This window comes from Aulonocara stuartgranti (genome assembly GCF_965226115.1).
Source record: "Aulonocara stuartgranti genome assembly, chromosome: 2".
In the NCBI taxonomy this organism is placed as follows: domain Eukaryota; kingdom Metazoa; phylum Chordata; class Actinopteri; order Cichliformes; family Cichlidae; genus Aulonocara; species Aulonocara stuartgranti.
Genome location: NC_138940.1, coordinates 30261809 through 30275044, shown reverse-complemented (window position 1 = coordinate 30275044; position 13236 = coordinate 30261809). Strand labels below are relative to the sequence as shown.

At 36.9% G+C, this 13236-nt stretch overlaps 1 protein-coding gene and 1 long non-coding RNA gene across 2 annotated transcripts; both read left to right on the top strand.

Moving 5' to 3' along the window:
• Positions 1–1630: 1630 nt before the first annotated feature.
• LOC309689270 (uncharacterized protein) lies at positions 1631–7845 on the top strand (the record flags this gene model as incomplete). The annotated part of the gene is made up of 5 exons (XM_082505558.1): positions 1631–1700; positions 2055–2221; positions 2326–2577; positions 2823–3738; positions 7811–7845. 5 exons carry the CDS (start codon positions 1631–1633, stop codon positions 7843–7845), a joined length of 1440 nt encoding a protein of 479 aa, XP_082361684.1.
• A 448-nt stretch (positions 7846–8293) lies between these two features.
• LOC309716765 lies at positions 8294–9149 on the top strand. Its single transcript, XR_014279509.1, has 3 exons — positions 8294–8413; positions 8703–8912; positions 9015–9149. It is a non-coding gene; the product is annotated as an uncharacterized lncRNA (long non-coding RNA).
• Positions 9150–13236: the final 4087 nt, after the last annotated feature.

Genomic DNA, 13236 nt, shown 5'->3' with positions numbered 1-13236 from the left:
GCAATAATATTGTTTCTTGTGTAGTGTAATGTGAATTTTTAGAACTGGTTGTTCTATTTTGGAACTCACATCCCGCTAATTAAACATTACTACTAATTAGCAATATCTTTCAAATATCATTGTCAACCACTTGAATTAGAAGAATGTTTTCTGTACTTCATCAGTTTGTCATGACACTCCTAATTGCTATGTTGTTACTACATTTTATTTTAAACAGAGAAAGTCCTGAATGCTTGGTTTCAACACATTTGTGGAACAAGTAAAAAGGACGTCGAAAATGCCAAACAACGGGTCCAATATGTCCGTGCCTGGGCATATTTCATGTCTCACAATCAACTCCCTGCAATGACGTTTGCATTTATGGACAACAGAGAAAGACTGACTGAGTACATTTTTACAAATTTCTGTGATATATTAGTCCAGTAATCTCAATAATATTAAAGTCATGACTGATTTGTGTTTGTTTGTGGGCCTTTTTTAGATGGACAACTTATCTGAATAAACATGCCGTGACAACCAAAAGGATTCGGATTGGAAATGTGAGGGCGTTCTTGAAATTTCTAATTGATGCACAACTGCCAGAAGTCAGAGCCTCCCGTAAGGCTTTAAAGGGGACTTTATTTGCACTTCAGTTGGAAATGAAGAAGAGCAGAAGGGAGTTACACACCCACAGGCAAGCCATCCGGATCAAAAAATCACGTAAGATCCAACTTTACTACTTATTCATCATTGTTGTTACCTAGAATGTGTAATAAATACATTATTTATAAATGTTATGATGTCATTACTGTGATGTAGTGAGGAAAGAGGACTCAACATGTTATAATGTAAGGTATAAATTGTATTTAAGTATATATTTTGTACACTGCAAAGGTATACATTGTACAAAATAGAAAGTAAACAGAAACTAGGAAATGCAGAGTGACACAAACAGGCAGGCAGCAAAACAGTTTGTCACCACAAGGAAACAGTGGCACACCAAAGCTACTTATTCCAAAGTAAGAGGGAAGTAAAGATAGCTGAGAGAACCTACCACAGATGTAGACAACAAAATTGTCTACATCTGTGGTAGGTTGAAAGTGAGGGGTAAAAGTTATACTAAACAAAAGAAAAATGTCACCAAAAACAGGAGACATGACCAGCAACTAACCAGTGGGGAAACAAAACTAAACATACAAATGCAGAAAGAAAAAATATAAAATATGTCTATCTAAACAATAAGCAAACTAGTAATCAAATTAAAGATACCTACTGATAAAATGAACTATACTGTCAAAAAACACAAAGACAAAAATGGTCAAGGAAATGAGCCTATCAAAATTTAGGATATTGATATTTCCTTTTTTCACAGTACTAAGCTTGGTAAACTTGGAAAGTTTAGGAAGTAGGATAAATAAATTGAAACGGTTAATATTCTGGATTGGAAAGTAAGATTTAAGTTCAAAATGGCAATCCAATTCATTTTCATATACTGTGAGCTCTGGTCGCCAGTTCTTTTTCCTTACAAAATAATTTTTTGAAAAAAATTAGGTCTAAACTACAACCTGTTTTATATTTACATCATTGCGTGCAGCATGAATGAGCATGACTGGAGCTGCAGGAACATAAAAACATTCTGTGTCTTTTAGAAATGCTTGTAGATCCTGTCCACATCACTGATTTTCTCAAGAAGGCCACCACACACATCCCTGAAGCACTTGGTAAGTGTGTAGTTCATTTCTCCATAAGGACAACTCTAATAACCCCAATAATATCTCTGCTAATGAGAAATTATATAATATTTACTTACCAGCTGTAATCTGTATGTATATATAGTTCAGAATCTCAGATTTACAGAAATATATGACAGAACTTTTTGCTTTCAATTATAACAGACTGCTCATTTATAATCACTTGTTGGACTTTTGATTTTTCTTCAAATATATAATACATATACAAACAGTAGCATTTGTGATGTTTATATAGGATTATATTAGGGGGGGTATATAGCAATATAATGGATATGCTTCCCTATCCCTTGTGTCTTACTGTGCAACCTCTATGTTACTCAATAGTCGAGCTTGAGAAAAATCCCACACCTGAGAACCTAGACTGGTTCTATGGTCTTCTGGCTGGATTTGTCATCTGCACAACTGGGCACAGAAGAGGCGTCATATCAAATATGACAGTTGAGGAAGTTGGCACTGCTGAAGCGGATGGTGATGGCCGGCGGATAATCAGAGTAAAATCATTAAGCAATTATTTCTCTCCCTGATTAAAGATATTTTCTTACCAGCGACATCAATGACTGTGTGCAATGTAATTTAGTTGCTGATTCTTTTACAGGTAAAAGAGCACAAGACCAAGGAAACATTTGGCCATGCACTTGTTCCCCTAACGAAAGACGAATACATATGGTTTCACCGCTTTGTGTACCACCGCCACAGATACCCTGGTGTATCATCACAATTGATTTTTGCCAACACCAATGGAGGGCCTTATGCTAAGATGCTGACATCATTCCAAGATGCATGGAGGAAGTTTGGTATCCCAGGAAAACCAACCTTCTCTATGATTAGGAGCAGCATCAGCACTTTTGTGAGTAGTTTCCACTTTATGGTGATTCAGTGTTTTACCTTCCTATCCTTTTAGAGGGATGATATAAAAAAGTCACCCTTCCTGGTTCTACTCCCAGTGTTATAATGTTGAAAGGACATTTCTTTTTCTTTATATTGTCTTCTGTTGTACTTCTTTTTGTGGTTCTGTCCTTAGCTCTGCAAATCTCCTTGAAAATGTCAAATGTTAGTGCAATTAATAACATTATTTAATGTTTACATTTGTAGAGTGGGAGATCCTTGGGAACCCAAAGCAAGGTACAAGTCCACCGGATGATGTGCTATTCTGACGCAACTGCAGAGAGACCTTATGAGGCAGATTTAAACTTTGACGAAGCCTTCAAGTGCCGCAACAATGCTGCAAAGGCACTTGCTGTGAACAATAGAACCAGAGACTCTGAGGAATCTACAACCTCAGAAGACAATGAAGATGTGTTGCAGAGAAGATATGCTGGACCAAAGAAAAGAAAGTCTAGTCAAAATGCCACAAGAGGAGAAATTGTGAAAAAGAAGACCAAACAGCACGCAAACACCATTGACACAGACACATCTGGAAAACACCGACATAAACAGAGTGGCAGGGGAAGAGCAAAAGTGACTACAGAGAGTAGTGAAAGTGAAGATTATGATGATAACCGTGAACACATTGACCTTACAGCAGCAGGTACATTGGGATCCACCAAAGGTAAAGATAATGCTAAAGAAAAGGGAAAAGCCACAAAGGACAGAGGAGACTTGTATAGTCATACTCAGTTTCTTAAAAACAAGTTCAAATGTTGGGAATATCCTAAAATTATCTTAGAAAGAAATGCAATCCAAACACAAATACAAAAAGTTGTTAGACCAAAGGAAACAACTGAGGGTGTGAACCAAACACAAACAGAGACAATAGATGAAGACAATGAAGCCTTGAGGCCAGAAAGTTTGAGTGAAAATGAAAACAGTATGGAAACAGTGACTACAGATAACGAAGAAGACAAAGCTGAAGATGAAAATGGTCCCTTGTTGAACACAACAGACATAGACCAAGAAGTTTCCAGTGGAGTAGTGAGAAAAACTACAGAAAAAATAAAAGGAATGAGCACAGAGGACATAGGCAGAGATAAACATGGACCACAGAAAAAGACAACAACTGAGGAAAAATGCAATTTGAGATCAGAAGGAACAACAGAGGAAGGAATGAGAACACAGACAGAGACTACAGAAAAAGACAAAGCACTCAGCACAGAGGACACAGACATAAAGGAACAGAGACCACAGATGGAGACCGCGGTCAAAGAAAAAAACATTTTGAGAGCAGGAGTTACAACAGAGGAAGGAATGAGACCACAGACAGATACTACAGAAAAAGACAAAGCACTCAGCACAGAGGACAAAGACATAAAGGAACAGAGACCACAGATGGAGACCACAGCTAAAGAAAAAAATAATTTGCGATCAGAAGGAACAACAGAGGAAGGAATGAGACCACAGACAGATACTACAGAAAAAGACAAAGCACTCAGCACAGAGGACAAAGACATAAAGGAACAGAGACCACAGATGGAGACCACAGCTGAAGAAAAAAACGATTTGAGATCAGAAGGAACAACAGAGGAAGGAATGAGAACACAGACAGAGACTACAGACAAAGACAAAGCACTGAGAACAGAGGACAAAGACATAAAGGAACAGGGACCACAGATGGAGACCAGGGTTAAAGAAAAAAACGATTTGAGAGAAGAAGGAACAACTGAAAACAAAGACACAGTTAGAGTAAAAGAAGATGGCCCTGGGACTAGCTATGAGTCTCCAGTGGCACACCCAAAAAAGAGGAAAAGGTCTCTAATGAAGAAAAGCTCTTTGCCGAAGTGTGATGAAAGCAAAGAAACAAGGCAAAAGGGCAACAAGCGAGAAAGAAAAAGACCAAAGAGCCTGACTGCAAAACAGTTGTTAAGTCCAAAGATGCTCAGAAGTCACAAGACTAAAGAGGCACCTAAAGATACCAGCAAAAGACAAAAAGCCATACAAAGACTCAGAGGAAAAGATAAGAAAAACATTTTTGGTTGTTGTTGATTTTACTCTGATCTTCTGACAGTTTGTCTTTCTACATTTTGAAAACTTTGTTATCATGTGATTTTACACAGTTGCTCTGAGGGTTTTTTTTCTAGAATTTACTCACTTTTGCATGTGAGAGTCTTCTTTTTTGTTAAGGTAAGTTATTGTTTTTATTTCTTACTTTTAAAATAAAACTTGTTAAAAACGAACAATGCTGATATATATAAGTTGTTGAAAACAAATGCCAAATGGAATAATAAAAATCTTTCAGTTATATTTGAAAATCATGTGTCTTTGTTCAACAATCATTAGTCATGGATTTCATTTCTAAGCTGTAATTCCAAATAACTCATATTATTCAGGCAGGGTTGCTAAAGGATGAAGTCCTCACAAATTATATCTGATTCCAAGTAACAATACCCTATAATACATAGCAGAATCAGTCATCTGATTTGGTAAAAGTCAGTGATGTTAATGGTGATGTCAGCAGATTATGTACAAATTATGTTTTTTCTTTCACAATGTGGATTTCCAAATGAGTCACATTTCACACTAATGTGGTTCCTAAAGGATAATATGCAAATTAGTAGATTGAATTAGACAGTTACTTTAATGACACATGCAATTCCTCACAAATCATCCTCAATTAAAATTGTCTTATAACAGACAGCATAAATCGATCATCTGATTTACTGGTAGATAGTGATGTCAGAGTGATGTCAGCTGAAGTCTGGAGAAGAACAATTTGTTAAGTGGTGAGTCCAGTCAGCATTGTATTGATCCTAATTACTATTGATTCTTCTTCTTCCTTTCATCCCAATCACTAGCGCTTCCAATATTCCCATACAATCAACAATTCTTCCAATTTTTCCACCCTAATCTTTAGATCTTCCACTTATTCAAGATGCATTGTCTGAAATTCAGGAGCAGGACCATGCCTCCAAACATACCCCTTCTGGGTCTTATCTATATGACCCCCCACTTGTACAAGCTGTTCGTTCTTGTTTTCGTGCCCCACCTTCCTATTTGCTTTTTTCAATTCTTTCAATTCTTCATGTCTCATTAGTACATTTGAATCTACCATGCTGGGGAGCTGCCTCCAGTCCCCTTCGAGGTCATTCCCAAAAAGCAGCTCAATTCATGTCCAAAACATTCAGCGTAATTTACATACTGTGAAACGCTTGGCAGTTGCACTTTCTCCTTCTCCCTCTCCCTTATTGTACCTGCTTGGCTTCTCATGTCTTTTGTATGGTCTTGCTCATTCTCTAACCCTAAGAGAGTCTCCCAGACTTGTTCTCTATAAACCTAAAGAAGAATTATGGATTTGATCAACTGATCCCTTAACGAAACTGACAACTCCTGGGCTTGGGAGAGCCGATTGTTCTGCAGAGACATTTGCTGCTGGATACTCAATGGTCTATTGCATTGGGTGTCTGGTGACACTCTTGATGGAGGACATTGAACGACATCTACCAATTCAGAACCATGATAACAGAGTTCTGGCTGATTGGAGCTGGCTTGGACCTGGGCTATAGAAGAACAAGAAGCGGCTACAGCTGTTCAAAATCCCACAAGGCTGGCCATGTATCTGATTCTGATCATTAATATAAAATACTACAACAACTAATAATAGCAACTCGGATAAAAAGCCGTTGTTTATGTGAACATTCGTACAGCACTTTAATCAATACTACAGAGTCAAAGTTTATTGATTTCTTTTACGAGGTATAATTTCAAATAAAAATATTTCTAATGGTAGCTGTGCAAATCCTGTTAATTAAGTTGTATTAGTTACACATAAAATTTCTAATGGGTATTTCTACTTTCCAAGGTCCAGTACCCAATAAAACACAGCAGAATTCAGTTCTCTGATTGGCTAAAGATTGTTTTGAGTATAACAGCAAACTTTGGGGGCGAGACAGTGCTAGGCCCCTTGCTAGCCCGCTTGTGGGTCTGCAGTGCCCACTATCCTGGGTTTTGGCACCACTGTAACAAACCACTGCAGGCCCAGTGACATTTTCAAGCTTTTCATCATGGTTTATTCCACATCTCCGCAACATCCCTTGATACAGGACCCGGTACAGCTTTTAAGGTTGTGAGGCTAGATCGTAGATGCAGATCATAGAGGTGCGTCCATCTCACCTGCAGTGGTACTGCAAGCCACGACCACATCAGATTTTAATTCAATTCAATTCAATTCAGTTTTATTTATATAGCGCCAAATCACAACAAAAGTCGCCTCAAGGCGCTTCATAGATACAGAGAAAAACCCAACAATCATATGACCCCCTATGAGCAAGCACTTTGGCAACAGTGGGAAGGAAAAACTCCCTTTTAACAGGTAGAAACCTCCGGCAGAACCAGGCTCAGGGAGGGGCGGCCATCTGCTGTGATCGGTTGGGGTGAGAGAAGGAAGACAGGATAAAGACATGCTGTGGAAGAGAGACAGAGGTTAATAACAGATATGATTCAATGCAGAGAGGTCTATTAACACATAGTGAGTGAGAAAGGTGACTGGAAAGGAAAAACTCAATGCATCATGGGAATCCCCCAGCAGCCTATGTCTATTGCAGCATAACTAAGGGAGGATTCAGGGTCACCTGGTCCAGCCCTAACTATATGCTTTAGCAAAAAGGAAAGTTTTAAGCCTAATCTTAAAAGTAAAGATAGTGTCTGTCTCCTGAATCCAAACTGGAAGCTGGTTCCACAGAAGAGGGGCCTGAAAACTGAAGGCTCTGCCTCCCATTCTACTTTTAAATACTCTAGGAACAACAAGTAGGCCTGCAGTGTGAAAGCGAAGTGCTCTAATAGGGTGATATGGTACTACAAGGTCATTAAGATAAGATGGGGCCTGATTATTTAAGACCTTGTATGTGAGGAGCAGGATTTTGAATTCAATTAACCATACATTTGGACAGCATTTTATTTTTTTTTTTCATTTAAACCATTTTCTATCCATGGCTGGTTCGGAATCACCAATAAGCCTAACACGAAACTTTTCTGTACTGTTGGAGGAAACCCAAGTATCCACAGAGACAAAATTCACTCAAAAGCAAGTGAGCAAGTCAAAAAGACACTTAGATCCACTGGATAATGATAACGGAAAACGTGTGGGATCAATTTATTGATTTCACATTTCCTTTTTTTCGATCACTGTTAATGTGGTTCATTCCACATAGCTTGTCCTAATCTCCACATCACACTGATCAGATAGAGATGTCTATCCCTTTGATTTATATCTGACATCACAGCATCCATTCTTTTCCTGTCATGCTTTCCTGCATTGCAAAATAACTTTATATGTCCAAAAGTCAGATAAGAAATTAGTCAGACTATAGGTTGTAATCTACAAATTATATTAAACTGTGTTACATTCCTAAAATTCTTATTTTCTAACTTAGATGTAATTGTGTACTGCTGCCAATGAGTTCATAAACACGTCTGTTTGAAGCTATTTTATTGGAGTATCTACCAGCAAGCATTTCGAGATTCAAAGATCATTTTAACTAGGTGTGAATTCAAAAGAGTTAATTGTTGCACTAACCAAATTCCTAAAAGCTGTTAATATATTAATTTAATTTAATTTAATTTAATTTAATTTAATTATAGAAAAGATTCCAAACAAGTCGTCTTCCATTCCAAGTACTGGTACCATCAACTATGTTGGTAAATTAGATCGTGTGATTGGCTGAAGGATCTGACTCATCATGAACTTTGGGGGGAGGAGCAATAACGTCAGACTGTGATGAGAGTACAGCAGACTGGCAAAGATTTGTTTCAAGGTAAGTGCAATCCTAACCACTAATTCTTTCCTTTTGTTATGATCCTAATCCTTAGTCCTTCCAATGATACAATACAAATAGCTAAACTTCCATAATTTTCATCCCTGTCCCTGGACATTCCAGTTATGTAATATACATCACTAATGCTTCCAACATTGTGCTGATGTCCTCTGTATGCAGTGTGTCTTTGGAAACATGCCACGCTATGTGCACCAAACATCTGAACTGAATTTAATGTTTTTGTTTATATTTTATGTATTTTTAAAAAATAATTTCTCTTTCAACACAGTATTGCAAGTCCTTAGTCAAGTGGGCTCCTCACAAGAAGAGAAAAATGGATAGAAGAGGGACGACTCCTATTCCTCAGAACCCTGTGAAAAGCAATAAACCACAACTGGTGGAAAAAGATGACCTGCAGCCACAGGATGAAACTAGGAAGTTGGAGATTTCTGAAGCTGTTAAAGAGCCTCAGTCCAGCAATGATGGTGTGCCAGTGAATGTAAGTTAACAGAGTAACACAGCCAACAAGAAATGAAATATCAGATGAAATGAGTTACTGCATCAAATACTAAGAATCTCCTCTCTTCATTTGTCTTTGCAGGCAGACGGTGTTGCTGATGGGAAAGGAAAATGACTGCCAATAAAGACACACAAACATAGCTACACACACACAAGCATGCATGCACCTGCACACATATGTTCATATACAACAATGTTCAGATAAAGTTCAATAAAGTTCTTGTTGTTCAACTGCAAAATCCTGTGTTTTCTTTCTCACACTGATGGAGGATGGGAAAAGTCCACAGTCATGGTATTCAAAAAGAATATAATGCAAAGATTTGCAGCTGAATCACAACATGAGGAGCAGCATTGTAATGGAATCCTTCTTATATAATACTGTTATATACCTACTTACTACTTGAAGCACTATAGATTAAAAGTCCCATTTTAACTGTAGATTAAAACAACACTTAAAAAAACAAGTTTAATAATTTGTTTGAAAAGGTGTAATTCCAGATTAAAGTTACAGTACACTAATAAGATTCACAAAACAGATTCACTGAATGTTATTTATTATAATTACAGAAAAGACTCCAAGCGAATCATCTTCAATTCCAAGTACTAGTACCTGGTAATATAGGCAGAATTAATAATGTGATTGGCTGAAAGGTCTTTATAGTCATGAGTTTGGGTGGGAGGGGCAGTGATGTCAGAGTGTGGTAAGAATACAGCAGACTGGAAGAGATTTGCTTCAAGGTAAGTTCAATCAAAATCACTAATGCTATAATTTTTATGATATTAATCTCTAGTTCTTCAAATTGTTAGAATACAAATCAATATTTCTTCCAGATTTTCCATTCTAATATTTAGATCTTCCACTTATAGAATAAAAATCACTAATTCTTCCAAGATAGTAATGGTTATTTCCTCTGTATGTGTCTTATCTTTGGAAACTTGGCTTCATCACATGCAGAAGAAGGAAGAACAATGTCAGGTATGTACAAGTGTTAGTTCTACATATGTTTGATTCCTGAGATTCAGTGGTCCCACATGGTATTCCTAAGATTTTTATTTGTCCTTCATGCAGTGGAAATACAGCTGCAAAATGCTGACAATGAAGTGCGCATTGGTCTGAGCCTACAAGATGAGAATCTTACAGGAGAACATTACAGGCAAGAGCAGTTTGTCTTTGTTACACAGAGATACTTACCACAATAAAAGAATACATCCACTAACATTCTATCCTCATAAATGTTTTAGATGTACATGTGGGCAATTATTGGATCCATTGACCTGGTGGATACTACTTGCAGTTGCAGCTGCAACCATTTTATTCTATATGGTGGTCTTTCTCCTGCTCCATTCCAACAAATACATCTAAGTAAATAAATGCAGATTAAAAGGAAGTTCAATAAAGTTTATTTCTTTACAAATATCAAAATTGTGTGTCTTCATTCTCACACTGGGTTAATGCGGGATGTCAAAGGTTGTCTAACATCAAGATTTATGGTGGTTCAAAATGCAGACAAGAAAAGAAAACTACAGGTGAATCCAAATGTGATGCTCATTGTTGTTCCCAAGACTAAGCAAAAAATGCAATGTAATATATTTGTACTAATCTTTAGCTGTTAGACTACTAAATGCTGACAGGGGTCGTTTGGATTCATATTTATGATCATTAATTTTTATAGGTTGTGTGAATGAGCAGACAAAAATGGCCCTTTTTGGGATTAATAAAGTTATGTGAGATTAGTTAAAAAGAAAAAAATGGGCATTTGTGAAACATTTTATTTAATAGTACAGAGTCAAAGTTTATTGATTTCTTTTACAAGGTATAATTTCAAATAAAATGATTCCTAATGGTAGCTGTGCAAATCTTGTTATTAAGTTAGTTGTATTAGTTACACATAAAATTCCTAATGGGTATTCCTATTTATTTGAAGGTTCTCCAATCAGAGTTAGTGGATCAAGCTGGAACCAGGGAGGTTGTTGCAGCTCTTCAAGGGTCTCAGTTTCAGAGCAATGACGTTCCATCCACTGTAAATTCATGGAGCACAGGAATACAACAAATCATTAATAAAAAATAAAAAAAAGATTGCAAAAGACACTTAGAATCGCCACCATAAATTTGTCTTTGCAGCCAAGGAGTTCTAATTATGGGAAAGAAAAATAAATGCTAGACAAGACATACAAATATGACCACCACACACGCACACACACACACAAACAGTTAAGAGGTCAAGATTAGTCAGAAATATATATCTAATTGGTTGGTGATTGATTATTTATTGTCAGATGTGAACTCAATTCAATTCAGTTTTGCTTAGTGCCATATAGTGCCAAATTCCACCAACAGTTTCTTCGAGCTGCTTGGAAAGGTAACGACCCTTACAATAATATCAAGAAAACAGAAAAAAAATGACTATGGCCCTTGTGAGCAAAAGCTATGGTGACAGTGGCAACGAAAACCTTCCTTTTAACAGGAAGAAACCTCCAGCACTACCAGGCTCACAGAGGGGCTGCCATGTGCTGTGACCGGCTGGGATTCTGTCTGCATATCAATTCAATTCAATAAAACTTTATTGATCCCAAAGGTTGACCCCGAAGGAAATTGGTTTAAGGGTGCCGACCTTTTGCCAGCGCCAGCTTACCCTTCCGACCATACATACATTACACAAACATCACATGGGGAAGACAGGTCCGAGAGGTATAATAATGGAAAATCCACAACACGAGGAAAGACGAAGAGAAAAAAGAACTCCTCCAAGACTGAGCTCACACAGGGAGATCAGTTTGAGAACAGAAAGAAACACATAAGCACATAGCACATGAATCATAGATTAAAAGTCCCATTTTAACTGTAGATTCAAAAAATCCTTTATTCAAAACATTTGTTTTATTCTTTTCTTTGTAATTCCAGATTAAAGTTATAGTACACTAACAAGATTCCTAAAGGATGGTAACCAAATGCAATTCATTAGGTTTGTTGAATTAATTACACAAAATTCCTAAGAAGTCATCCCTCATTCCAAGTTACACTGTCCTGCAATGTGTTGTAGAAATGGATTGTCTGATTTGCTAATCAAGAGTGATGTCAGAGTGATGTCACCAGAAGTCCCGAGAGGTGTGATTTGGTAAACGGTAAGTCTAATCACAATTCCTTCTATCCAAATGACTAATTCTATTTTTTTTTTAAATCCTCATCCCTAAAGGTTCCAATTTTAGAATACAAATCAATAATAATTCTTTCAATTCCAGTTATCACTCTAATTCATAGATCTTCCACTTATTGAATAGAAATTACTAATACTTCCAAAATACTAATTCATATTTCCTCTGTGTGCAGCTTATCTTTTGAAATTGGATCTTTTGTTCCTTCTTATTCCTCCTGTGAGAATGTCAGGTATGTGCCAGTGTGTTAGATCTACACCTCTTTGATTTCTCAGATTGAGTGGTCTCAACTGATGCTCCTAAAATGTCATTTGTAATTCCTGCAGTGGAAATGCAGATGCAATGCGTTGCTCCCAATATAGCACCCTTTGGTCAAATCCAGAGCCACCAGGCTGAACATCCTGTAGCAGAATCTTGCAGGCAAGAGCAATTTCTCTTATACCCTTATATTTTACACATTATAATAAATCCAATGATGTTTACATTTTGTTTGTATAAACTGATAACTTTCAGGTGCAGATGTGGACGTTTGGACAAACTGTTCATGTGGATAATCCTCATTGCTGTTTTTGCGATCATTGGACTCTACGTGATCATTTTGCTACTGCTTTATTACAACAACAACTTTTCATGAGTTCATCCACAAACCACTGAGCAAAAGACAATAAAAGTGTTGTTGTTCAATGTCAAAATACGTAGTCTTCATTCTCACACTGGGTTAATGCGGGATGTACTGGTTATGGACAAATCAAGTGTGTGATCATGTATGAGTTGTATAGTTTTAATGTTTTTTTTGGGAACAGAATGGTGTGTATGTGTAAGTTTGGTGATGGAGTTTTTATTATGAATGAATGATGAATTTTTATGAATTATTATGTCTATTTTTTATGCTTAAGGACAACAGATGGAAATTAGCCCTTGGCTATAATCTGTTATGTTTACATTCATGTAATTTTTTTTTACATTTATGTTCATTAACATGCACTGTCCTAAATAAATAAATAATAAATAAATAAGTAATAAATGTCAAAGGTTGTCTAACATCAAGATTTATGGTGGTTCAAACTGCAGACAAGAAAAGAAAACTACAGGTGAATCCAAATGTGATGCTCATTGTTGTTCCCAAGACTAAGCAAAAAACGCAATGTAAT